Raw genomic sequence first — 20,780 nt, forward strand, 5'->3', positions numbered from 1 at the left:
CAAAGAGAGGAGAGAGGTCACGAAGAAAAGGGGTCAGGAACAGATGAGAGGTTTCTGTGGTGTATCCAAAGTGGGTAAAATAAATGCAGGCCTTGGAAAATACACTGTTGTTACTCACGGTGAATTGAGAGCTGGGATGACTAACCAAGGGAAGGAGGTGGCAGGAAGCTACACTGAAAGTCAAAATGAAAAGCTGTTAGATGGAGAAAGGAAAAACAGAAAAAAGTTGAATGCCTCTTTGTTTGAATATTGTCTACAATAGCACTATGTATACTATGTAAAACAAGAAAATTTAATGGAACAGGGTGACTTTTTTGCACCTTTCAGAGTAGGCTGTCCTGAAAGGTTTCTAGCATATAAGGAATAATAAATGGAAATTTAATTGTAGGTACTTGTGTAATTAATTTAATGTATCTAAAATGACTTTGATATTTTAAAAATTTAGTATATTGACTATTTGTTTTTGGTGACTGCAAAGCATACCATTTATGGGGATTCTGTAGGTTCACACGAGGACTTGAGTACCTCCCCTTAATATGGGTTTTTCTTTTTTTTCCAAGAACCTAGCTAGCACTTCTATAAGGTAAGGTATACTCACCTTCTAGGTAAGGCATTATAGGCATTAAATGACAGGTATTTATTGACTGTTCACTATGTTCCAGGTTAGGTGTACGTACAGTAATACACAGTTGAGTGAGATATAGTCCCTGCCTCTGAGGGTTTACATTGACCGGGGATGGGGGGTGGTCAGTGATTCCAGGTGTAGGAGGTGCTGTGAAGGTGTTAGCAGAGGAGGCTCTGGGGGTGCAGAGAAGAATCCAAATCAGACAGATTCCTGGGCAAGCTGACCCTCAGGCTAAATTCTAAGGGAAAAATGGAGTTGCCCGGTTGAAGAAGGCAGAGAGGGCAGAGGGTGAAGACCACACACAGCTTTTGGAGACCCATATGGAATTCTGTGTCTAGTGCAAGGGGATTGTCAGCAAGGAGGCCAGAGAGACAGACCGGCAGGAACAAGATCAGAAAGAGATGCTAAGTGAGAGAGAGTGACCCTTGTCCTAGAAGCATGTTTTAATCAGGGGAGTGATAAAGGTCACTCTGGAAATAGCATGGAGAATGGATTGGAGAGAGAGAAACAGCGTATCTGTTGGAAACATCAGGACAAGAAAGTGATTGGAGCCTGCTTGCTGTTGGCAGTTGAAATAAAGGGATTTATTTTGTAGAGGCAGACTCTGTAGGGATTGGTAAATTTTGGTAAAGGATTAGATGTGAGGAATGTGTTAGAGGCAGGAGTTTGCTAGCTTAGTTGAGTAGGTCTGGTTACCAGGATTGGAAGTACATGACAAACGTAAATTTGGGAGCTAAGGTCGTTCGTTTGTGACCATAATAAGGTCAAGACGATTTGTCTGAGGCTCAAGAGGTTTTAGATTAGAGAGATTCAGTAATTTTGTGGATTTTTTTCTGCTCTTGATTTAAAAAGCAAGTAAGTTAAATTTTGTATCTTTCTCTGATGGGGGTCTGAGTTAAATAGGTTATTATACATGGTTTTTAAATTTTCTTGAGATCCACGGTCTGATTAAAAGGAAAAAAAAATCCTTCAGTTACTGATAGAGATGAAGAATTTATTAGGGTTTTAAATGTATTTTTAGCCCATAAAACACTGACTTATTTTTTTTACATGAGCAAGCAGGTTAATCCTGGGGGAACAGATTTGCATATCTGATACGGCCACGTGAGGGTTATTACTCATTGGTTTTCTTAGCTCTGCATACAAGAATCACATTTCGTAACTGTTTAACCTTTTGTTATTTTGTTAGTTTACCAAATTATCATCAATTCTGTGTATGGAAGGTGAGTGGGATGGTTTCGGGCAGCTGGAGTGGCCACCACGCCTTCCTGACAGCCTTTCCTTTTGCACGATGATGTTGTATGCCCAGGTATGATGTGTTCATTGCCCTTGTCTTCTCTGAGCTTATGCAAGAAGTCTTTCCAGTTAAGATAAAACTTGGGTTGAAATACAACAAAAACCATTTTAATTTTATATTTAAAGGTAGGTCTGTCATCCTACGTGTGACTCAGGACCCTTTAGGGCTTTTACACATGATTTTAAAAATAAAGTACACGTCCCATCAAGTCCTAATTGTGTTCAAAATCCACCAACAGGCATCAATAGTCTTTTAATGTATCATAATTTTCTGTGGTTAACATTTTAGTAGTATTATTCGTTTTCCTTATGGTTTTATGAAGAAATTTGAAGAATATTACCATGCAAATCAATTACATTATGTTTTCAAAATTAAAAGTGCGTTCATATTTTGTAATCACCCTTCTTCCATCCCTCCCAATTTATGGGAATAGAAAGTCCTTGGTTAAAAAAAAAGAAAGAAAAACCCACTATGTGGTATTTTTAATCTGAAATTAATCTAAAAAAAACCTGTTACTTGAGGCAAGGCTTAACTGCCTTTGGGTCCCCAGTCCCTAGCATAATACCTTGTATGCAGTAAGCATTAAATAAATTATGAATGAATAATATTTGATATTCAGTAGTTTTACCTCTTTAAGGAATATCATGCAGTAGTTAAGTGTGAGGGAAAAAAAGGGAGAAATGTCAGTGTTAACAAATTGAAGCAAACGGCAAGACAAATGATAAATATTTGTAAGTTTTTATTTCACTATAGAGTATTTAGATATAACAACAGAGTTCTTGGCAGGTCTCTCATGATGTTCTTAATTGACAAACCATTGATGTCCTTATTAGTTAATTTATACATTATGTTAGTAGGACAGGCTAAAATAGGATCATGATTTTCTTTTTAAATTTAATTTTGTCAAGTTTTATTAAGATGTAATTGACATATAGCATGTGTAAGTTTAAGGTGTACAATGTAATGATTTGATATCTGTATATACTGCAAAATGGTCACCATAATAAGGTTAGTTAACACGTCCATCACCTCACAGTTAAACTCTGTGTTAGTTAAAACTCTGTGTGTGTGTGGTGAGAACTTTTAAAATCTATTCTGTTAGCAACTTTCAATACACAATACAGTATTATTAACTATAGTCACCATGCTGTACACTACATCTCCAGAACTTATTTATCTTATGAGTTTGTACCTTTCGACCACCTTCAGTCATTTCCCCTATCCCTCACCCCCTGTCTCTGGCAACTACCTACCAATCTGTTCTGTTTCTATGAGTTCAGTTTTTGTTTTTGAGGGGGTACTTAAGATTCCACATATTAGTGAGATCATATGGTATTTTTGTCTGACTTACTTCACTGAGGCATAATGTCCTCAAGGTCCATCCATTTAACAAAAGGCAAGATTTCCTTCTTTTTTTTTTAATAGCTGAATAATATTCTTTGTGTATATATAACACATCTTTATCCATTCATCCATTGACGGACACTTAGGTTGCTTTCATGTCTTGTCTATTGTAATTAATGCTGCAATGAACAGGGGGGGTACATATATCTTTTTGAGTTAGTGTTTTTGTTTTCTTCAAATAAATAGCCAGAAGTGTGATTGCTGAATCATATGGTAGTTCTATTTTGAATTTTTAGGGGAACCTCCATACTGTTTTCCATAGTAGCTGCACCAATTTATATTCCCATTAATATGTACAAGGGTTCCCTTTTCTCCACATTCTTGCCAGCACTTATCTTTTTTTAAAAAATAAATTTATTTATTTATTTTTGGCTGCATTGGGTCTTCGTTGCTGTACGTGGGCTTTCTCTGGTTGCAGTGAGCGGGGGCTACTCTTCATTGTGGTGCACGGGCTTCTCATTGCAGTGGCTTCTCTTGTGGCAGAGCACGGGCTCTAGGCACATGGGCTTCAGTAGTTGTGGCTCGCGGACTCTAGAGCTCAGGCTCAGTAGTTGTGGCGCACGGGCTTAGTTGCTCTGCAGCATGTGGGATCTTCCCGGACCAGGGCTCGAACCCATGTCCCCTGCATTGGCAGGGGGATTCTTAATTACTGCACCACTGGGGAAGCTCTATCTCTCCTTTTTGATAATATTCTAATAGGTGTGAGGTGATATCTCATCATGGTTTTGATTTTCATTTCCCTGATGATTAGTGATGTTGAGCACCTTTTCATGTTCCTGTTGGCCGTTTGTGTGTCTCCTTTGGAAAAATATCTGTTCGAGTCCTTTGCCCATTTTTTAGTTGGATTATTTGTTTTTGTGCTGTTGAGTGGTATGAGTTCCCTATATATTTTGGCTATTAACCCCTTATGAGATAATGTAGTTTGCAAATATTTTCTCATTCCATAGGTTGCCTTTTCATTTTGTTGATCACTTCTTTTACTGTACAGAAGCTTTTTAGTTGGATGTAGCCCCATTTGCTTATTTTTGCTTTTGTTTCTTGTGCTTTTGGTGTCATATCCACAAAATCATTGACAAGATGGATATCAAGGAGCTTTTCTCCTATGTTTTATTCTAAGAGTTTCATGGTTTCAGGCCTAACATTTAAATCTTTAGTCCAATTCTGCTTTTGTGTATGATGTAAGAAAGGGGTCCATTTTCAGTTTTTTTTGGATGTGAATATCCAGTTTTCCCAGCATTATTTATTGAAGAGATTTTCTTTTCTCCATTGACTATTCTTGGCTCCCTGGCCAAATATTACTAGACTATGTATGGATAGGTTTATTTCTGAGCTCTCAATTCTGTTTCATCAGCCTATGTGTCTGTTTTTATGCCAATAGCACACTGTTTTATTATCATAGCTTAGTAATATGGTTTGAAATCAGGAAGTGTGATGCCTCCAGTTTTTTTTTATTAATTTATTTGGTTGTGCCAGTTCTTAGTTGCAGCATGTAGGATCGTCATTGCTGTGTGGGGGATCTTTTAGCTGTGGCATGTGAGCTCTTAGTTGTGGCATGTAGAATCTAGTTCCCTGACCAGGGATCAAACCTGGGCCCCCTGCATTGGGATCCCGGAGTCTTAACCACTGGACCACAGGGAAGTCCTGATGCCTCCAGTTTTGTTTTTTTTAATTCTTCTTTCTCAGGATTGCTTTGGCTTTTTGGGATCTTCTGTGGTTCCATAAAAAATTTTGAATCATTTGTTTTATTTCTATAAAAAATGCCATTGGTATCTTAACAGAGATTGTAATGAATCTGTAATTACTTTTAAACATTATTTATTCTTCCAGACCATGAACACTGGATACTTTCCATTAAATTACGTTTTCTTCAGTTTCTTTCATCAGTGTCATATAGTTTTCATGGTACAGCTCTTTTACCTCCTTGGTTAAATTTATTCCTAAGTACTTGTTTTTGATTCTATTGTAAAGGGGATTGTTTTATTTCTTTTTCAGATAATTCATTGTTAGTGTATGGAAACTGAACTGTTTTTTTTATATCTTGATTTATTATCCTGCAAATTTACTGAATCCATTTATCAGTTTTTTCCTGGAGTTTTTAGGATTTTCTATCTATATACCAACTGCAAATAGGAGTAATTTTACTTCATCCTTTCTGATTTGGATCCCTTTTACTCCTTTTTCTTGCCTTATTGTTCTGGCTAGGATTTCCAGTACTGTGTTGAATAGGAGTGGTGAGAGTGGGCACCCTTGTCTTGTTCCTGATCTTAGAGGGAAATCTTTCAACCTTTTATCATTGAGTCTGTTAGCTGTGGGCTTGTCATATATGGTCTTTATCATGTGGAGGTATGTCCCTTCTATACACAACTTGTTGAGAGTTTTTATCATGAATGGATGTTGAATTTTGTCACGTGCATCTATTTGAGATGTCATGTGATTTTTGTCTTTCATTCTATTAATGTGATGTATCACATTTACTGATTTGCATGTTGAACCATTCTTGCATTCCAAGGATGAATCCTACTTGATCATGGTGTATAATAACTTTAATGTACTGTTGAATTTGATTTGCTAGCATTTTGTTGAGAATTTCTGTACGTATATTCATTGATGATATCCATCTGTAGTTTTCTTTTCTCCTGATGTCCTCATCTGGCCTTGGTATCAGGGTAATGCTGGCCTCATAAAATGAGTTTGGGAGTGTTCCCTCTTCAATTTTTAGAAGTGTTTGAGAGATTGGTATTAATTCTTCTATAAATTTTTGGTAGAAATCACCAGTGAGACCATCTGGTCCTGGGCTTGCTTTGTTGGGAGGTTTTTATTACTAATTCAATCTTCTTACTCATTATTAGTTTAAATTTTCCATTTCTTCATGATTCAGCCTTGATAGGTTGTATGTTTCTAGGAATTTATCCAGTTCTTCTAGATTGTCCAGTTTGTTGGTGTATATCAATTGTTTATAGTTGTCTTGTATGAGCCTTTGTATTTCCGTGATATCAGTTGTAATGTCTCCTCTTTCATGTATAATTTTATTGATTTTGGTCCTCTTTTCTCCTTGGTTATTATAGCTGAAAACTTATATGTTTTGTTTATATTTTCAGAGAACCAGCCTTTGGTTTTGTTAATCTTTTCCATTATTTTCCTATTCTCTATTTCATTGTTTCTACTTTAATCTTTATTATTTCCTATCTTCTAGCTAACTTCTGGTTTAGTTTGTTCCTTTTCTAGTTCCTTGAGGTGTAAAGTTAGATTGAGATCTTTTTTTCTTGATAAATGTGTTTCTCTCTGTAAACTTGCCTCTTAGAACTTCTTTTGCTGCATCCATGAGTTTTTTGGTATGTTAGTTTATATTCTTGTTTGTTTCAAGATATTTTTTGCTTCCCTTTTGATTTCTTCTTTGAGCCATTGGCTGTTCAGGAGGGTGTTGTTTAATTTACATGTCTTTGTGAGTTTTTCAGCTTTTCTCCTGTTATTTTTAGTTTCATTCCATTGTGGTCAGAAAAGATACTTGATGTAATTTCTACCTTTTGAATTTGTTGAGAGTTGTTTTATGACTTATCATATCATCTAGCCATGAAAATGTTCCTTGTGCTCCTGAGAAGAATGTATATTCTGCTGCTGTTGGATGGAATGTTCTGTATGTTTCTTTGGTATATTTGTTTAATAGTGTTGTTCAAATCTTGTTTTTTAATTTATTTTCTGTCTGGATTATCTATCCATTATTGAGAGTAGGGTATTAATTTTCTGTCTGGATTATCTATCCATTATTGAGAGTAGGGTATTAATGTCCCCTACTATTATTGTACTGCGGTTTATTTCTCCTTTTAGTTAGTGTTTACTTTATATATTTAAGTGCTCCGACATTGGATGCGTGACTATTTACAATTTTTGTGTCTTCTTGGTGGATTAACTTCCTTTATCATTGTATAATGACTTTCATCATCTCTTTTGACCATTTTTAACTTAAATTCTATTTTGCTTGATATGGTATAGTGACTTCTTCTTTCTTTTGCTCACCAATTGCTTGAAATAACTTTTTCCATCCCTTCACTCTCAGTCTTTGTGTGTCCTTAAAGCTTAATTGCGTATTGTTGGATCTTCTTTTTTAATTTATTCAGCCACTCTGTCTTTTGATGGGAGAATTTAATCCACTTTTTTTTGTGTGGTACGCGGGCCTCTCACTGTTGTGGCCTCTCCCATTGCGGAGCAGAGGCTCCGGATGCGCAGGCTCAGCAGCCATGGCTCACGGGCCCAGCCGCTCCACGGCATGTGGGATCTTCCCAGACCGGGGCATGAACCCGTGTCCCCTGCATCAGCAGGCGGACTCCCAACCACTGCACCACCAGGGAAGCCCAATCCATTTACATTTAAAGAAATTATTCATAGGTAAGGACTTACTATTGCCATTTTGTTCATTGTTTTGTAGATCTTTTGTTCCTTGCTTCCTCTCTTGCTGTCTTCCTCTGTGATTTGATGACTTTTTGTAGCAATATACTCTGACTCCTTTATCACGGTCTTTTTTGTGTCTACTACAGATTTTTCCCTGTGGTTACCACGATACTTACAGAAGATATATTTGTAGCATCCTATTTTAAGGTGATAATAACTTCAACAGCATGCAGAAACTTTGTACTTTTACATCTCCCCCGCCACCCGTGATGTGGCAGGTTACTGATGGTATGATTTATACCTTTTTAATATTATATACCCAATAACAAATTATTCTAGTTATGGTTATTTTTAACATTTTTTAACTTTTAAAGTAGAGTTGCATGTGAATTATGCACCACCATTACAACATTAGAGAATCTGACTTTGACTATATTTATATTACCAGTGAGATTTACACATTCATATGTTTTCACAGTGTTAATTAGCATCCTTTTATTTCCACTGCCCAGTGAGCTCCCTGGCCAGACAGGGCCACCAGCTCAGCTCTGCAGATGCAAAGAGCCTCTGGCTGGGATCTGTGTTCAGTTGTAGCTGCAGGGAGGAATATGTTCTGCCAGGATTTGAGTGCTGGTTACTGTAAGCCCTGCCCCCCTTCTCGATTTCTCTGCTTCTCCGTGATCAAGCTCCAGAGATTTCCCCAGTGATCCCTGTGAGGTGAGACCCAAGTGGGCCCCCTGGGAAGTACCCTGCAGGGCTGGGGGAGCTGGATATTTACTTTGGGCTCTTTTTCCCCCACTGTAGAAACTACAGACCTGGGGGCCCTCTTGTGTGGCCTTGTGACCATCCAGGGGCTGAGCGGTGCAGTCAGAGTGTAGCCATTCCTCTTATTCTTCTAATGCTTTCCTTCTTGGTCGCTGTGGGTCCAGGGGGGTGCTTCTACTTCACCCCCTGGATTCTGGGATTTTCACAATGGTGACTTGTCTAAGGATAGTTGGTTTTCTTGTGAGGGGGATGATGTTGGGGACAACCTACATTGCCATCTTGATCCATGATTTTCTTATTTTCAGTTCAAATCGCTGAAGCTCTTCAAAAGAATCCCTTGATCAACATGCCTAGAATTGAATCAAGATTTCTTGATTTCCATTTGCCTGTTGTTTCTAAACACATGAAACCTTAAAAGTTAGTTTTGCTTTCTTTTTGTATTTAACTTACTCTTAGAATCTTACAATTTAAAAAAATTATGGCAGTTTGATCTCAGTTGGAAAGAAGGGAAATTTTTACATTTAAAAAAATCTTCCTTCTCAAACCCACTTTCCATTTGCTTGCAAAAACACTCTTTAATAAGATGGTTTACATCTATTAGTAAAGGGTCACAGTTTCTATTCTGTATGTGTGATGTCACCAAAACACTAATTAAGCCCCAGAATATCTGAACAAAATGTATCCTGTCCTTATGCAGGAAAAAAGAGGACTTGAGACTATCTTGACTTTCTTAACCATTTTGTTTTACTATTTATAATTGTGTTAGAAGTTCATTGCTTAATGTCAAAATTAAATCAGTGCTTTTTAAGCATTGTACATCAAAGTAATATCTCTTTAAAGATAAAACTCTTTCAGGTTTATTTCAAAAGATGAATAGCTAAATTGGTAGTTCCTTTATCATGTGGTTAGAAAATAGGGAAGTAAATTGACTGAATAGTTAATATGTTCGGATACATTTACTTTCAGTAATAAGAGTAGAGCTAGGAAAAAAATTCTGATATCTTTTTGGGAACTCTAAATTTGAAGCTTCTCAAACCAATAACTTTATCCTTTATACTCTCTTCTACTCATTATTACTCTTACTTGTCCAAAGATTTTGCTTTTGTTTCAAACAGTTTTAACATAGTAGGTATTATTATTCTTGGATTTTCTCATGCTGTAACAAAATCAGTTATTGGTTTATTTATATATCACGTAGATGGTATAATTGTTTACTAGTTTATTTTTCATTTTAGCGTTTAATTTCTGTTTTTACATGGAATCTTGGATATTTCCCAGCAGTCTAATGAGAAAATCAATTGGTGTCATCTGAATTCTTCACATACTTCTTTCCTCCCAAAAGCCATCTGTAATGGCTTCTAGAGATACATAGATAACAGTCAGATTTGTGTGGAAAGGTGCAAGACAGCATTCTCAGAATGTCCCATTCATGTACACATGTGTGTTTAGCATATTAGGATTGTGAAATTTGGGAACTGGAAGACGCTTAGGGGTCACTGGACTCAGTCCTCTGATTTTCTAAGAAAACAAGACTGGAGAGGGTCTGCGGCTCATTCAGAGTTACAAGAACTCTTAAGTGACAAAGCCGGGACTCAACTTCATTTCTTTGGGACTTAAACCCAAAGTCCAGTAACATGATAGCCTGAGCCAGGCAGCTGGAATTCCTCCAACCCATACTCCTATTGGGTGCAGCTAAAAGTGGGAGAGCCTCCCACAGGCAGCATGGACAGTAACAAATAGTGAAAACTAGCACCTCGTCACCAAAGGAAGAAAAAGAAAACAGTAAAAAGCATAAAGCAGTGAGGCTCAAAATGTGGTTTGCAAACTCCTGGGGAGTCCTCCAGCCCCCACTGAGTCAAGTCCTTCTCTGGCCTGGCTCCTATAATGAATGCACCTCCATCCCAGGCCGGCCTTCAGCATTGGAAGGGCCATGGGCCTGGGAAGGCGGTGGGTGGGTGGGGAGGGGTGGAGAGGCAGGCCAGTTACACTTAATAATTTTTATTGCTTCATTAAGTATCAACCCTTGAATGTATGTCTTTCTAGTATTCTTTGGGGCAAAATGGGAGACAGACATAAAAGACTTCTGTTGTATATCAAAACATGATGGTTGTCAAGGAAAAGCACATGTGAGAGCTGAACTCATCACTTTTTTTCACAGAACACCAATTAAAATAATGACTGACAAACTATGGTTCTTCAGACGAGTATTTGGCAGACACTTTTTCAAAAATGAACAGAGTAAGCCTGTCACTTCAAGAAAAACAATTGAAAGTATTTGTTACAAGTGATAAAGTTAGATATTTCAAGCCAAAATCAGAATTTTGGAAAACTTGTTTCCACCATCATTAGGTTTCTCTGGTGAGATTGGTAACGATCTTAACAAATGTGATTTTTTTTGATATTGTGTAATGAAATGCCTTACATTTGGAAGATCTTCATAACTCAGTGAGTCAATATTGCCCAAATGACCAATGCATGCTATTAAAAAAATCATCCATGAATAAGAAAACCCATTCCAAGTGTAAGACAGACCAATGGGTTTTAAGATAAAAGCATATGAAAAGTTCATTGACATGATTTCAGATTCTACACTGCAACTAACCTTTAAGAAATTTGTCAAGTTTTGATGTAGCATCAAAGAAAAATATCCTCAATTATCTGGGAAGACTATTAAAATAATTCTTCCTGGGCTTCCCTGGTGGCGCAGTGGTTGAGAGTCTGCCTGCCGATCAGTAGATATAACCCAATAAACCAAAGCTTTTTGGGATCCTAAATAATGCTTTTAAGAGTATAAAGGGGTCCTGAGACTAAAAAGGTGTACAATATTTGACCATTTATGTCAGTATGCAGCACTAAGGCAACCAGGGCATTACTACATTATAGCTTTGTTCAGTCCTTACCAGAGGAGTGCTATTCCTGACCACTTGAAGAAATGTTTCTTTTCTATAGTTTTTTGTTTGTTTGTTTAAGGAATTAAGGAAGCAAATAGTTCTGAGACCCTCTGATTCACTGGTTCCTTTATTCACTTGCTCACTCCTTCATTCAATGGCTTTTTTCACAGAACTAGAACAAAAAGTTTTTAAATTTGTGTGGAAATACAAAAGACCCCAAATAGCCAAAGCCATCCTGAGAAAGAAAAACGGAGCTGGAGGAATCAGGCCCCTGACTTCAGACTATACTTGCAAAGCTACAGTCATCAAAACAAAGACATAGGTCGATAGAACAGGATAGAAAGCCCAGAAATAAACCTACACATCTATGGCCAATTAATCTATGACAAAGGAGGAAAGAATATACAATGGAGAAAAGACAGTCTCTTTAATAAGTGGTGCTGGGAAAACTGGATAGCTGCATATTCCAAGAAAGGGAATGTTCTAATTTCAAACACCATACACAAAAATAAACTCAAAATGGATCAAAGACCTAAATGTAAGACTGGATGCTATAAAACTCCTAGAGGAAAACATAGGCAGAACGCTCATTAACATAAATTGCAGTAATATCTTCTTTGATCCATCTCGTTGAGTAAACAATAAAGTAAACAAATGGGACCTAATTAAACTTAAAAGCTTCTGCACAGCAAAGGAAACCATAAACAAAATGAAAAGACAACCCACAGAATGGGAGAAAATATTTGCAAACAAAGTGACCGACAAGGGATTAATCTCCAAAATATACAAACAGCTCAATATCAAAAAAAAAACAACCTGTGGCTCCATATCAAAAAACAAACAACCTGATCAAAAAACGGGCAGAAGATCTAAATAGACGTTTCTCCAAAGAAGACATACAGATGGGCAAAAAGCACATGAAAAGATGCTCAACATCAATAACTATCATAGAAATGCGAATCAAAACTACAATGAGGTATTACCTCACACCGGTCAGAATGGACATTATTTAAAAAATCAACAAATAATGCTGAAAGGGGTGTGGAGAAAAGGGAACCCTCCTACACCATTGGTGGGAATGTAAATTGGTACAACCACTGTGGAGAACAGTATGGAGGTTCCTTAAAAGACTACAAATAGAACTACCATATGATCCAGCAATCTCACTCCTGGGCGTATACCCTGAGAAAACCATAATTCGAAAAGATACATGCACCCCTATGTTCATAGCAGCACTATTTACAACAACCAAGACATGGAAACAACCTAAATGTCCACTGACAGATGAATGGATAAAGAAGATGTATATATATACCATAAGTTTGTTTTATTACTCAACCATAAAAGAGAATGAAATAATGCCATTTGCAGCAACATGTTGGACCTAGAGATCATCATACTAAGTGAAGTCAGATAGAGAAAGACAAATATCATATGATATCACTCATGTGGAATCTAATTTTTAAAAAAATGATACAAATCATTTTTTTTTTTTTTTTACAAAACAGACTTATAGAAAACAAATTTATGGTTACCAAAGGGGAAATGTTGGGGGGAGGGAAAGATCAGGAGCTTAGGATGAACATACACACACACTGCTATTTATAAGATAGATAACCAGCAAAGACTTACTGTAGAACACAGGGAACTCTATTCAGTATTCTGTGATAACCTATATGAGAGAAGAATCTGAAAAAAAAATGAATATATGTATAACTGAATCACTTTGCTGTACACCTGAAACTAACACAACATTGCAAATCAACTATACTCCAATAAAATTACAGAATGCTTACTGTATTGCACAAGTCACAGGAAGGATACAAATATGCACTAGAATGTTGCCTGTTTAATCACAACAGATGGTCTTCCTCCTGCACTACACACACTGAAAGCCCCAAGGGGTGTAAGAGCCAAACTGTTTTTTCACTCGTAAAATAAATCGTTTAATGCCTTCTGCAAAGAGCCCTTGCCACAAAGCTCATTAGTGAACAGTTACATCATGAAAGTTCTCTCTCATCTCATTAAAATATAAAATTGATTCAGAAGTGAGAACATACACTCACAAATATGTTCTGCAAAAGATAAGTCTGTGTCTCAGGGAAGATGCTTGTGGGCTTGGCTCTCTGTGATTGTTGCAGTTCCCTCAGTATCAGAAAGAGCGTGATTCAGAGAAGCAGTCTGTTAAGAACAGAAAGACAGCCATGAGAAATGAGATCATGTTCTCTGAATACCCAAGGGCATGCTTACATTTTACTTTTCAGATAAGATGCTTAGAAAGGTTTTATTTACTTAAAACAAGCTGCTAAAATTTTGCAGACCTTTCTCATGTGCAGACTTGGTTAATTTTTCATGTCACATGAAGTGTTGAGATAGCTGGGAGTATTTATCTCAGAACTTAGAATCATGTGATCATTCCCTCAAGTAATACTTGTATTACTGTCCAGTGAAGCAGGGCTTTTTCAAGTTGTTTTGGGATCAGTAAGTGGGACATACAGGGAGGAAGATTTAGGGTCACTGAAGAGAAAACCTCTTCAACAATTAGAGCTATCAACAGTGACATGTATGGATGGACCTAGAGACTGTCATACAGAATGAAGAAAGTCAGAAAGAGAAAAACAGATATCGTATATTAACATATGTATGTGGAATCTAGAAAAATGGTACAGATGAACCGGTTTGCAAGGCAGAAATAGAGACACAGATGTAGAGAGCAAACGTATGGACACCAAGGGGGGAAAGCAGGATGGGGGTGGTGGGATGAATGGGGAGATTGGGATTGACACATATACACTAATATGTATAAAACAGATAACTAATAAGAACCTGCTGTATAAAAAAATAAGAATTCCAAAAAACAATGACATGTAAACATTCCATTATGAAAAGTCATGAGTTCTTCTATCACTGAGAGTCCTCCAGTAGAGGCTGGATAACCTTCTACCAGCAGTGTTGTAGAGTTTCTTCTTGTAATCTGAGGTTCGATAAGATGATTTGCAAGGAAGGTCATCTCTAGGATTCTGTAATTATCATTATCACAGCCATGAGACATCTGCTGGGTGGGATCATCAGCAGAAAGTACATGATTTAGTCACCACTTATTAAGCACCTACTATGTGTCAGACACTGTTCTAGACACTGGAGATACAGTAAAGAACAAGACTGACAAGGTCTCTCAAGGCACTTATGTCCTAAGATAGGCAGACAAGCACTGAACTAATAAACAAGACAATTTCATATTAGGATAAATGACTTGAAGAGCACAAACCAGGATGATGGGAGAGAGTGGTTGGGGCAGGTAAGAGTCAGGAGCTGCTTTAAATTAGGTTTTGAGGAAAGTCTCCTTGAGGAGTTGAGGTTTGAACTGAAACCTGAATGCAGAGGAGGCGTCTGTCCTGAGATGACTGGGGAAGAGTGTTCAAAGCAGAGAGAACATGCGCAGAAGACCAGGGCAGAAATAAGCTTGGCATATTTAAGAAGCAAACAGAAGACACAGAGATGGCCAACAGACACATGAAAAGATGCTCAACTGCTAATTATTAGAGAAGTGAAAATCAAAAATACATTGAGGTATCACCTCACACCAGTCAGAATGGCCACCATCAAAAAGTCTACAAACAGGGCTTCCCTGGTGACACAGTGGTTGAGAGTCCGCCTGCCGATGCAGGGGACATGGGTTCATGCCCCGGTCCGGGAAGATCCCACGTGCCGCAGAGCAGCTGGGCCCGTGAGCCATGGCCGCTGGGCCTGCGTGTCCGGAGCCTGTGCTCCGCAACGGGAGAGACCACAACAGTGAGAGGCCCACATACGGCAAAAAAAAAAAAAAAAAAAACGTCTACAAACAATAAATGCTGGAGAGGATGTGGAGAAAAGGGAACCATGCTACACTGTTGGTGGGAATGTAAGTTGGTACAGTCACTATGGAGAACGGTATGGAGGTTCCTTAAAAAAACTAAGAGTTGCCGTATGATCCAGCAGTCCCACTCCTGGGCACGTATCTGGAGAAAACCATATATAATTCGAAAAGATACATGCGCCTCAAGTTCACTGCAGCAGTATTTACAATAGCCAAGACATGGAAGCAACCTAACTGTCCATCCACAGAGGAATGGATAAAGAAGATGTACATATATACAATGGAACATTACTCAGCCAGAAAAAAAACAAAATAATGCCATTTGCAGCAACGTGGATGGACCTAGAGATTATTAAACTAAGTGAAGTAAGATAGGGAAAGGCAAATATCATATATCACTTATATGTGGAATCTAAAAAAAAATGATACAAATGAACTTATTTACAAAACAGAAAGACTCATAGATATAGAAAACACAAACTTATGGTTACCAAAGGGGAAAGTAGTGGGGGGGAGAGAAAAATTAGGGGTTTGGGATTAACAGATACTATTATATATAAAATAAACAATAAGGTCCTACTGTATAGCACAGGGAACTATATTCAATATCTTGTAATAACCTATAATGGAAAAGAATCTGAAAAAAAATGTAAGCGTAAAACACACATTTGCTGTACACCAGAAACTAACATTGTAAATCAACTATACTTCAATTTTTTGAAAGCATATAGATTAAAATACAGCAAAAACGTTTCACTAAAAAAAAGCAAACAAAGCCAAGTGAGAGAGGCACAGAGGAATGTGCTTTGGGATGGAGTGAGGCATAGGTAGGGGCCAAATTTCATAGGAGCTTCGCTGTTATTTATCCAGCGAGAAGCATGGGGGGTTGGCGGGGAGTCGTTTTCAGTGAGGAGTGGCATGCTCTAAGGCACTCTCTAAAAGATGACTATGGGTGCTTTCTGGAGGGTGAACTGTAGGGGCCAAGGATAAAAGCAAAGAGGGGAACAGGAGGAAACTCTTGAGAAGTGTGGTTTCACAGAAGCCAAGAGAAGAAAATGTTTCGAGAAGGAAGGAGTGGGCAGCAGTCTTGAATACAGAGAAATTAACAGGGAGGTACTGATGGCCTTGAGGAGCAAATGTTTATGGGTGGTAGCTTTGCAAGCCCACTGCAGTGAATTTAGGAAAAAATGGGAAGGGGGTAAGAAAACATGGGGAGCGGAACCCATTTCAAAAATGCTGTGGAGGGATGCAGAGAAATAGGACATGGGGAGGAGGGTAGAGGGATCATTTCTAGGATGGAGCTACTACAGCAGTTCTCTGTGCTGACAGGTGGGGTCTGCAGAGAGTCAGATACTGGGGGTTCTGGACAGAGTAGTTAATTGCAGGAGAGAGATCCTTGAAAGGGCCCTGTGAATTGTTTTGCCTCTTTATTGGAATCCAAACTTTCGTTATCTTTGATGTTGATTAGTTTGTCAGAATGTTCTTGTATTAAGTTGAACCATATGAAGTTACCAATACTCATACATTTTTGACCTATGAAAACAGCAGTGGCTTATAATTCTACCTAATTAGGATTTTCGACCTTAATTTAGACAGTTTCTCCCATAGGTCTTTATAGTTTCTATACATTCTTAATTTGGAAACAGTCTCAAACTTATCTCAAAGTTGCAATTACAAGAACAAAGAATGTTTCCCTCCCCAACCGGAACCATTTGAGAGTAAGTTGCAGACCTGATATTCTCTCTCCCTAACATTTGAGTAGGTATTTTGTATAAATAAGAAGATTCTCCTATAAAATCCCAGTACAATCTAGTAAAATCAGGAAATTAACAGCAATACATTGCTGCCAACTAATCCTTCAACCCCATTCAAGCTTTTGCTAAGTTGTCCCAATAATGTCCTTAATCTCAAAAGGAACTCGTCCAGCATCTCACATTGCAGCTAGTTGTCATGTCTCTTTAGTCTCCTTCATTCTAGAACAGTTCCCCAGTCTTCCTTGATTTTTCGTAACTTTGACACTTTGAAGAATACAGTCTAATGACTTTGTAGAACAGCACCCAGTCTGAGTTTGTCGTGGTTATCTTTGGCAGTTTGGTAGCCAGCCTTCAAACTGGCCACACCTCCTGTTATTCAAACCCTCATGCAGTCTCCTCCCTCACTGTAGCAGAGTTGATCTTTGTGACCAAGAGCATTAGACCAGAAGTGGTTAGGTTATAGAAGCGATCTCTTGGATCACTTGTTCTGGGGCAAGCAAACGTCCTATGGATAGGCCCAGATGGCAAGGAACAGAAGCATGTAGCCAACAGCCAGTGAGAAACTGAGGCCTGCCAACCATGTGAGTGAGCATGGAAGTGGATTCTCCAGCCCCAGTTAAACCTCAAGATGACTGTTGCCCCAGCCAGCAGCTGGACTTCAACCTTATAACAGACCTAAAACCAGAATCACCCAATTAAGCCACTCTCAGATTCCCGACCCCCAGAAACTCTGACATCATAAATGTTCATTGGCTTAAAGTACATAATGAATACAGGCAGGAATATCACAGAAGTGATGGTGAGTTCTTTTTATTGCATCCTATCAGGTGGCACACAATTTCAATTCATGCCATTACTAATCATCTTTATTTCAGTCCCTTGATTAAAATGGAATCTTCTCGGCCTTTCCACTTTTTGCTCTTTTTCCCCCCCCTCTCTTTTAATTAATGAATATTTTATGGGAGATACTTTGAAATGATGTAAACATCCCTTTCTTCATCAAACTTTCAATTATTTCATTTATCTATTTTTCTCAGTATGAGATCTTGGTTTTCTGTTTTATTCGATGGGATATAGTCTGTTACTGTCATTATTTATTTTGATACTCAAATTGTTCCAAATTTCACCTGCGTCCCTTCATCCTGGCTCTTGTGTTCTCTGGACACATCCTCATCATTCTTTAAATATATGCTTGATTTCTGGCACAAGATGTTCTAAGCTCATCATGTTCTTTGCCTGCCCCAGCCCTGAAATCAGTCATTTCTCCAAGGACCTCAGGTTCTTTTTAGTGGAAAATGGTATTAAAGCCAAGGTGTGGGCACTATTGCCATTGGGGTATCATTGCTCCCAGGCCCACTCAAAGGACATATATATATACTTACATATACTCATAGATGTAAATATATAGACATATGCAAATATATACATATATGTATATACAAATATATACTACATATATAATCATATAATATAAATTATATATTTGTAAGTATAATACAAATAAAATATAGATATATATCTTTAAATTCATACTGATGCCTCTAATTGGAGGGTACTCTGGGATTATTCCGTCCATCTCCCTTTCCATATTAGTGACCTCCCTCTCCAACAGTGAGAAACATGGCTCTGTTACCCTCATTATATTTATCTGATTGATTCCCTCGTATGTAACCAGTCTTCCGTCACCACTGCATCCACCCCTTCCCCCACATGGATGCCCTCTATTCAGGCGCTGACACCTTTTCAGAGACACCACCCTCATGAATGCCCTCCTTATCCCCTTGGGCCCCAGGCCACCACTCCACATGGATGTTCACACCCACTTCTCCCTGCTCAGTCTCTGACATACCACCTCAGGCTGCCCCTACACGTGGACGCCCTCCTCACTCAGGCCTAAACTCCCCACACTGGATCTACCCTTCTCACCCGACTTGGGCTCCAACACCCCACAGGCTGTCACAGGCTGCCTCTCCTTGCTCTGCCCCCATCTAATGACTTTAGGGGTGACTTGTTCAGGGGAGGAAAGGGAAGAGCAGGGCTTTGTGATTTCAGAAGGATGCCAGCATGGAAAGGGACATTCTGCCCCCCCTCAGCTCAGTTGTGAATTTCGTCTGTAGTAGTGGTTACTGGTTACACCAGAATATTTCTGGTTACACCAGAATATCTTGGGAAGCTTGCTGAAATACAAATCTCAAGCAAACAGAAGACAACACTAAAAAACAGGGAGCAATCAAAGCGTCCTTAGATAAGCCGTGACAGAGAGAGAGGCATGGACATATATACACTACCAAACGTAAGGTAGACAGCTAGTGGGAAGCAGCCGCATAGCACAGGGAGATCAGCTGGGTGCTTTGTGACCGCCTGGAGGGGTGGGATAGGGAGGGTGGGAGGGAGGGAGACGCAAGAGGGAAGAGACATGGGAACATATGTATATGTATAACTGATTCACTTTGTTATAAAGCAGAAACTAACACACCATTGTAAAGCAATTATACTCCAATAAAGATGTAAAAAAAAGCGTCCTTAGAAAATGGTTAAATAGATTATAGGGAGGCATTCAGGTTTCATTTTAGACTTTTGGTTTCTCTTTACATTTTCTACATTTATACCTTTATGTTATCAATACTAATGGATTATGGGCCATGTTTTATAATTTTCTATATTAAAAACATAATTAGCAAGACTTGTTTATTTAAGTAATACAAAATACAGACTTCCAGACCCTATAGCTGGAGATTGATTCAGTACACCTGGGCTAAGACCTGGGCATCTGTGTTTCGTAAAATTCTCCTTTGAATGTAGTGATCAGCCAGGTTGTGGAACCCCCGCTCCATCAAATCCTCCACAGGAGTTCCCTCGGCAGCTGTGTCTGAGTATCCACTGGGCAGCGAGCCCAACACCCCGTCACAGATGAACATTGACAGAGATGAAGCCATATGAGCTTTCTGAAAACTCAGGACAGGCAGGTTTTGGTTTGAAGGCTCATGATCCTACTTATAGCTCCTTCCAAGTCAGTTTTGTCTGATCCTTACTGTAATTAAAGTGAAGGATAACTCTGAAAAGATGCAGGTTAAGTACTCTTCAAAACTATCAAGGTCATCAGTGACAAGGTCAGTCTACTGTCACCTCCAAGAGGACCCTAAGTGGAGATGACAACTAAATATAATGTATCCTTGATAAGTTCTTGGAAAAGAAAAAGGACGTTAGGTAAAAACTAAGTATGGATTTTACTTAATAATAATGTGTCAATATCAGTTCATTAATTGCAAGAAATGTACCATCCTAATGGAAGACGTCACATAGGGGAAACTGGGGTATGTATGGGGTATGTTGGAACTCTCTGTATAATAGTTCTATAAATCTGAAGAGGTTCTACAATAAAAAGTCTTAGAAAAAAGATGGAGGTAACAGGAGATGTAATGAAGTGACATGGCAGACTCGGTGATAGCACTCTGTAAATCATCAGGAAAAGGTGAAAATATTCAAATGGGCATGAAGAATATAAGTAGGTGTCATCACTTCCACGTGGGAGATGAGACACAGGGCCATTACTGCAGCCTGCATCTCCAGGAGTGACAGGCCACTGCTGCTGCTGTTCCAGGAAATTTGAGGACAGCAGGGACAGATTGCTCCCAAAGGTCACCGTGGAAATGTCTGATAGATGACCAGTTGCCCTGAGGGAGAGTCTGGGCCTGTGTACAGGCGGGGAGAAAGGATGACTCTGGGAGGGGCAGTTGTATTCTTTGCCCTTTGAGAACAGCTGTTACAGGCTTGATGTGCAACCTGTCCTTTACTGGCAGAA

The 20,780-nt window shown here is 38.6% G+C and overlaps 1 protein-coding gene across 3 annotated transcripts in view; it reads left to right on the top strand.

The window, feature by feature from the left end:
- FIG4 (FIG4 phosphoinositide 5-phosphatase) overlaps window positions 1–20,780 on the top strand; it is a 132,277-nt gene that overhangs the window by 96,569 nt on the left and 14,928 nt on the right. The window contains exon 23 of one of the 3 annotated variants that reach the window (XM_079938630.1): window positions 7,859–10,323. The exons of the other annotated variants lie outside the window; for them this stretch is intronic. Within the exon in view, the coding sequence (XP_079794756.1) occupies window positions 7,859–7,982 (124 nt within the window). The 3' untranslated portion in view covers window positions 7,983–10,323. Of the gene's footprint in view, window positions 1–7,858; window positions 10,324–20,780 lie in introns of those variants that run through there. 3 annotated transcript variants of the gene reach the window in all.

This window comes from Stenella coeruleoalba (genome assembly GCF_951394435.1).
Source record: "Stenella coeruleoalba genome assembly, chromosome: 12".
Taxonomy (NCBI): Eukaryota; Metazoa; Chordata; class Mammalia; order Artiodactyla; family Delphinidae; genus Stenella; species Stenella coeruleoalba.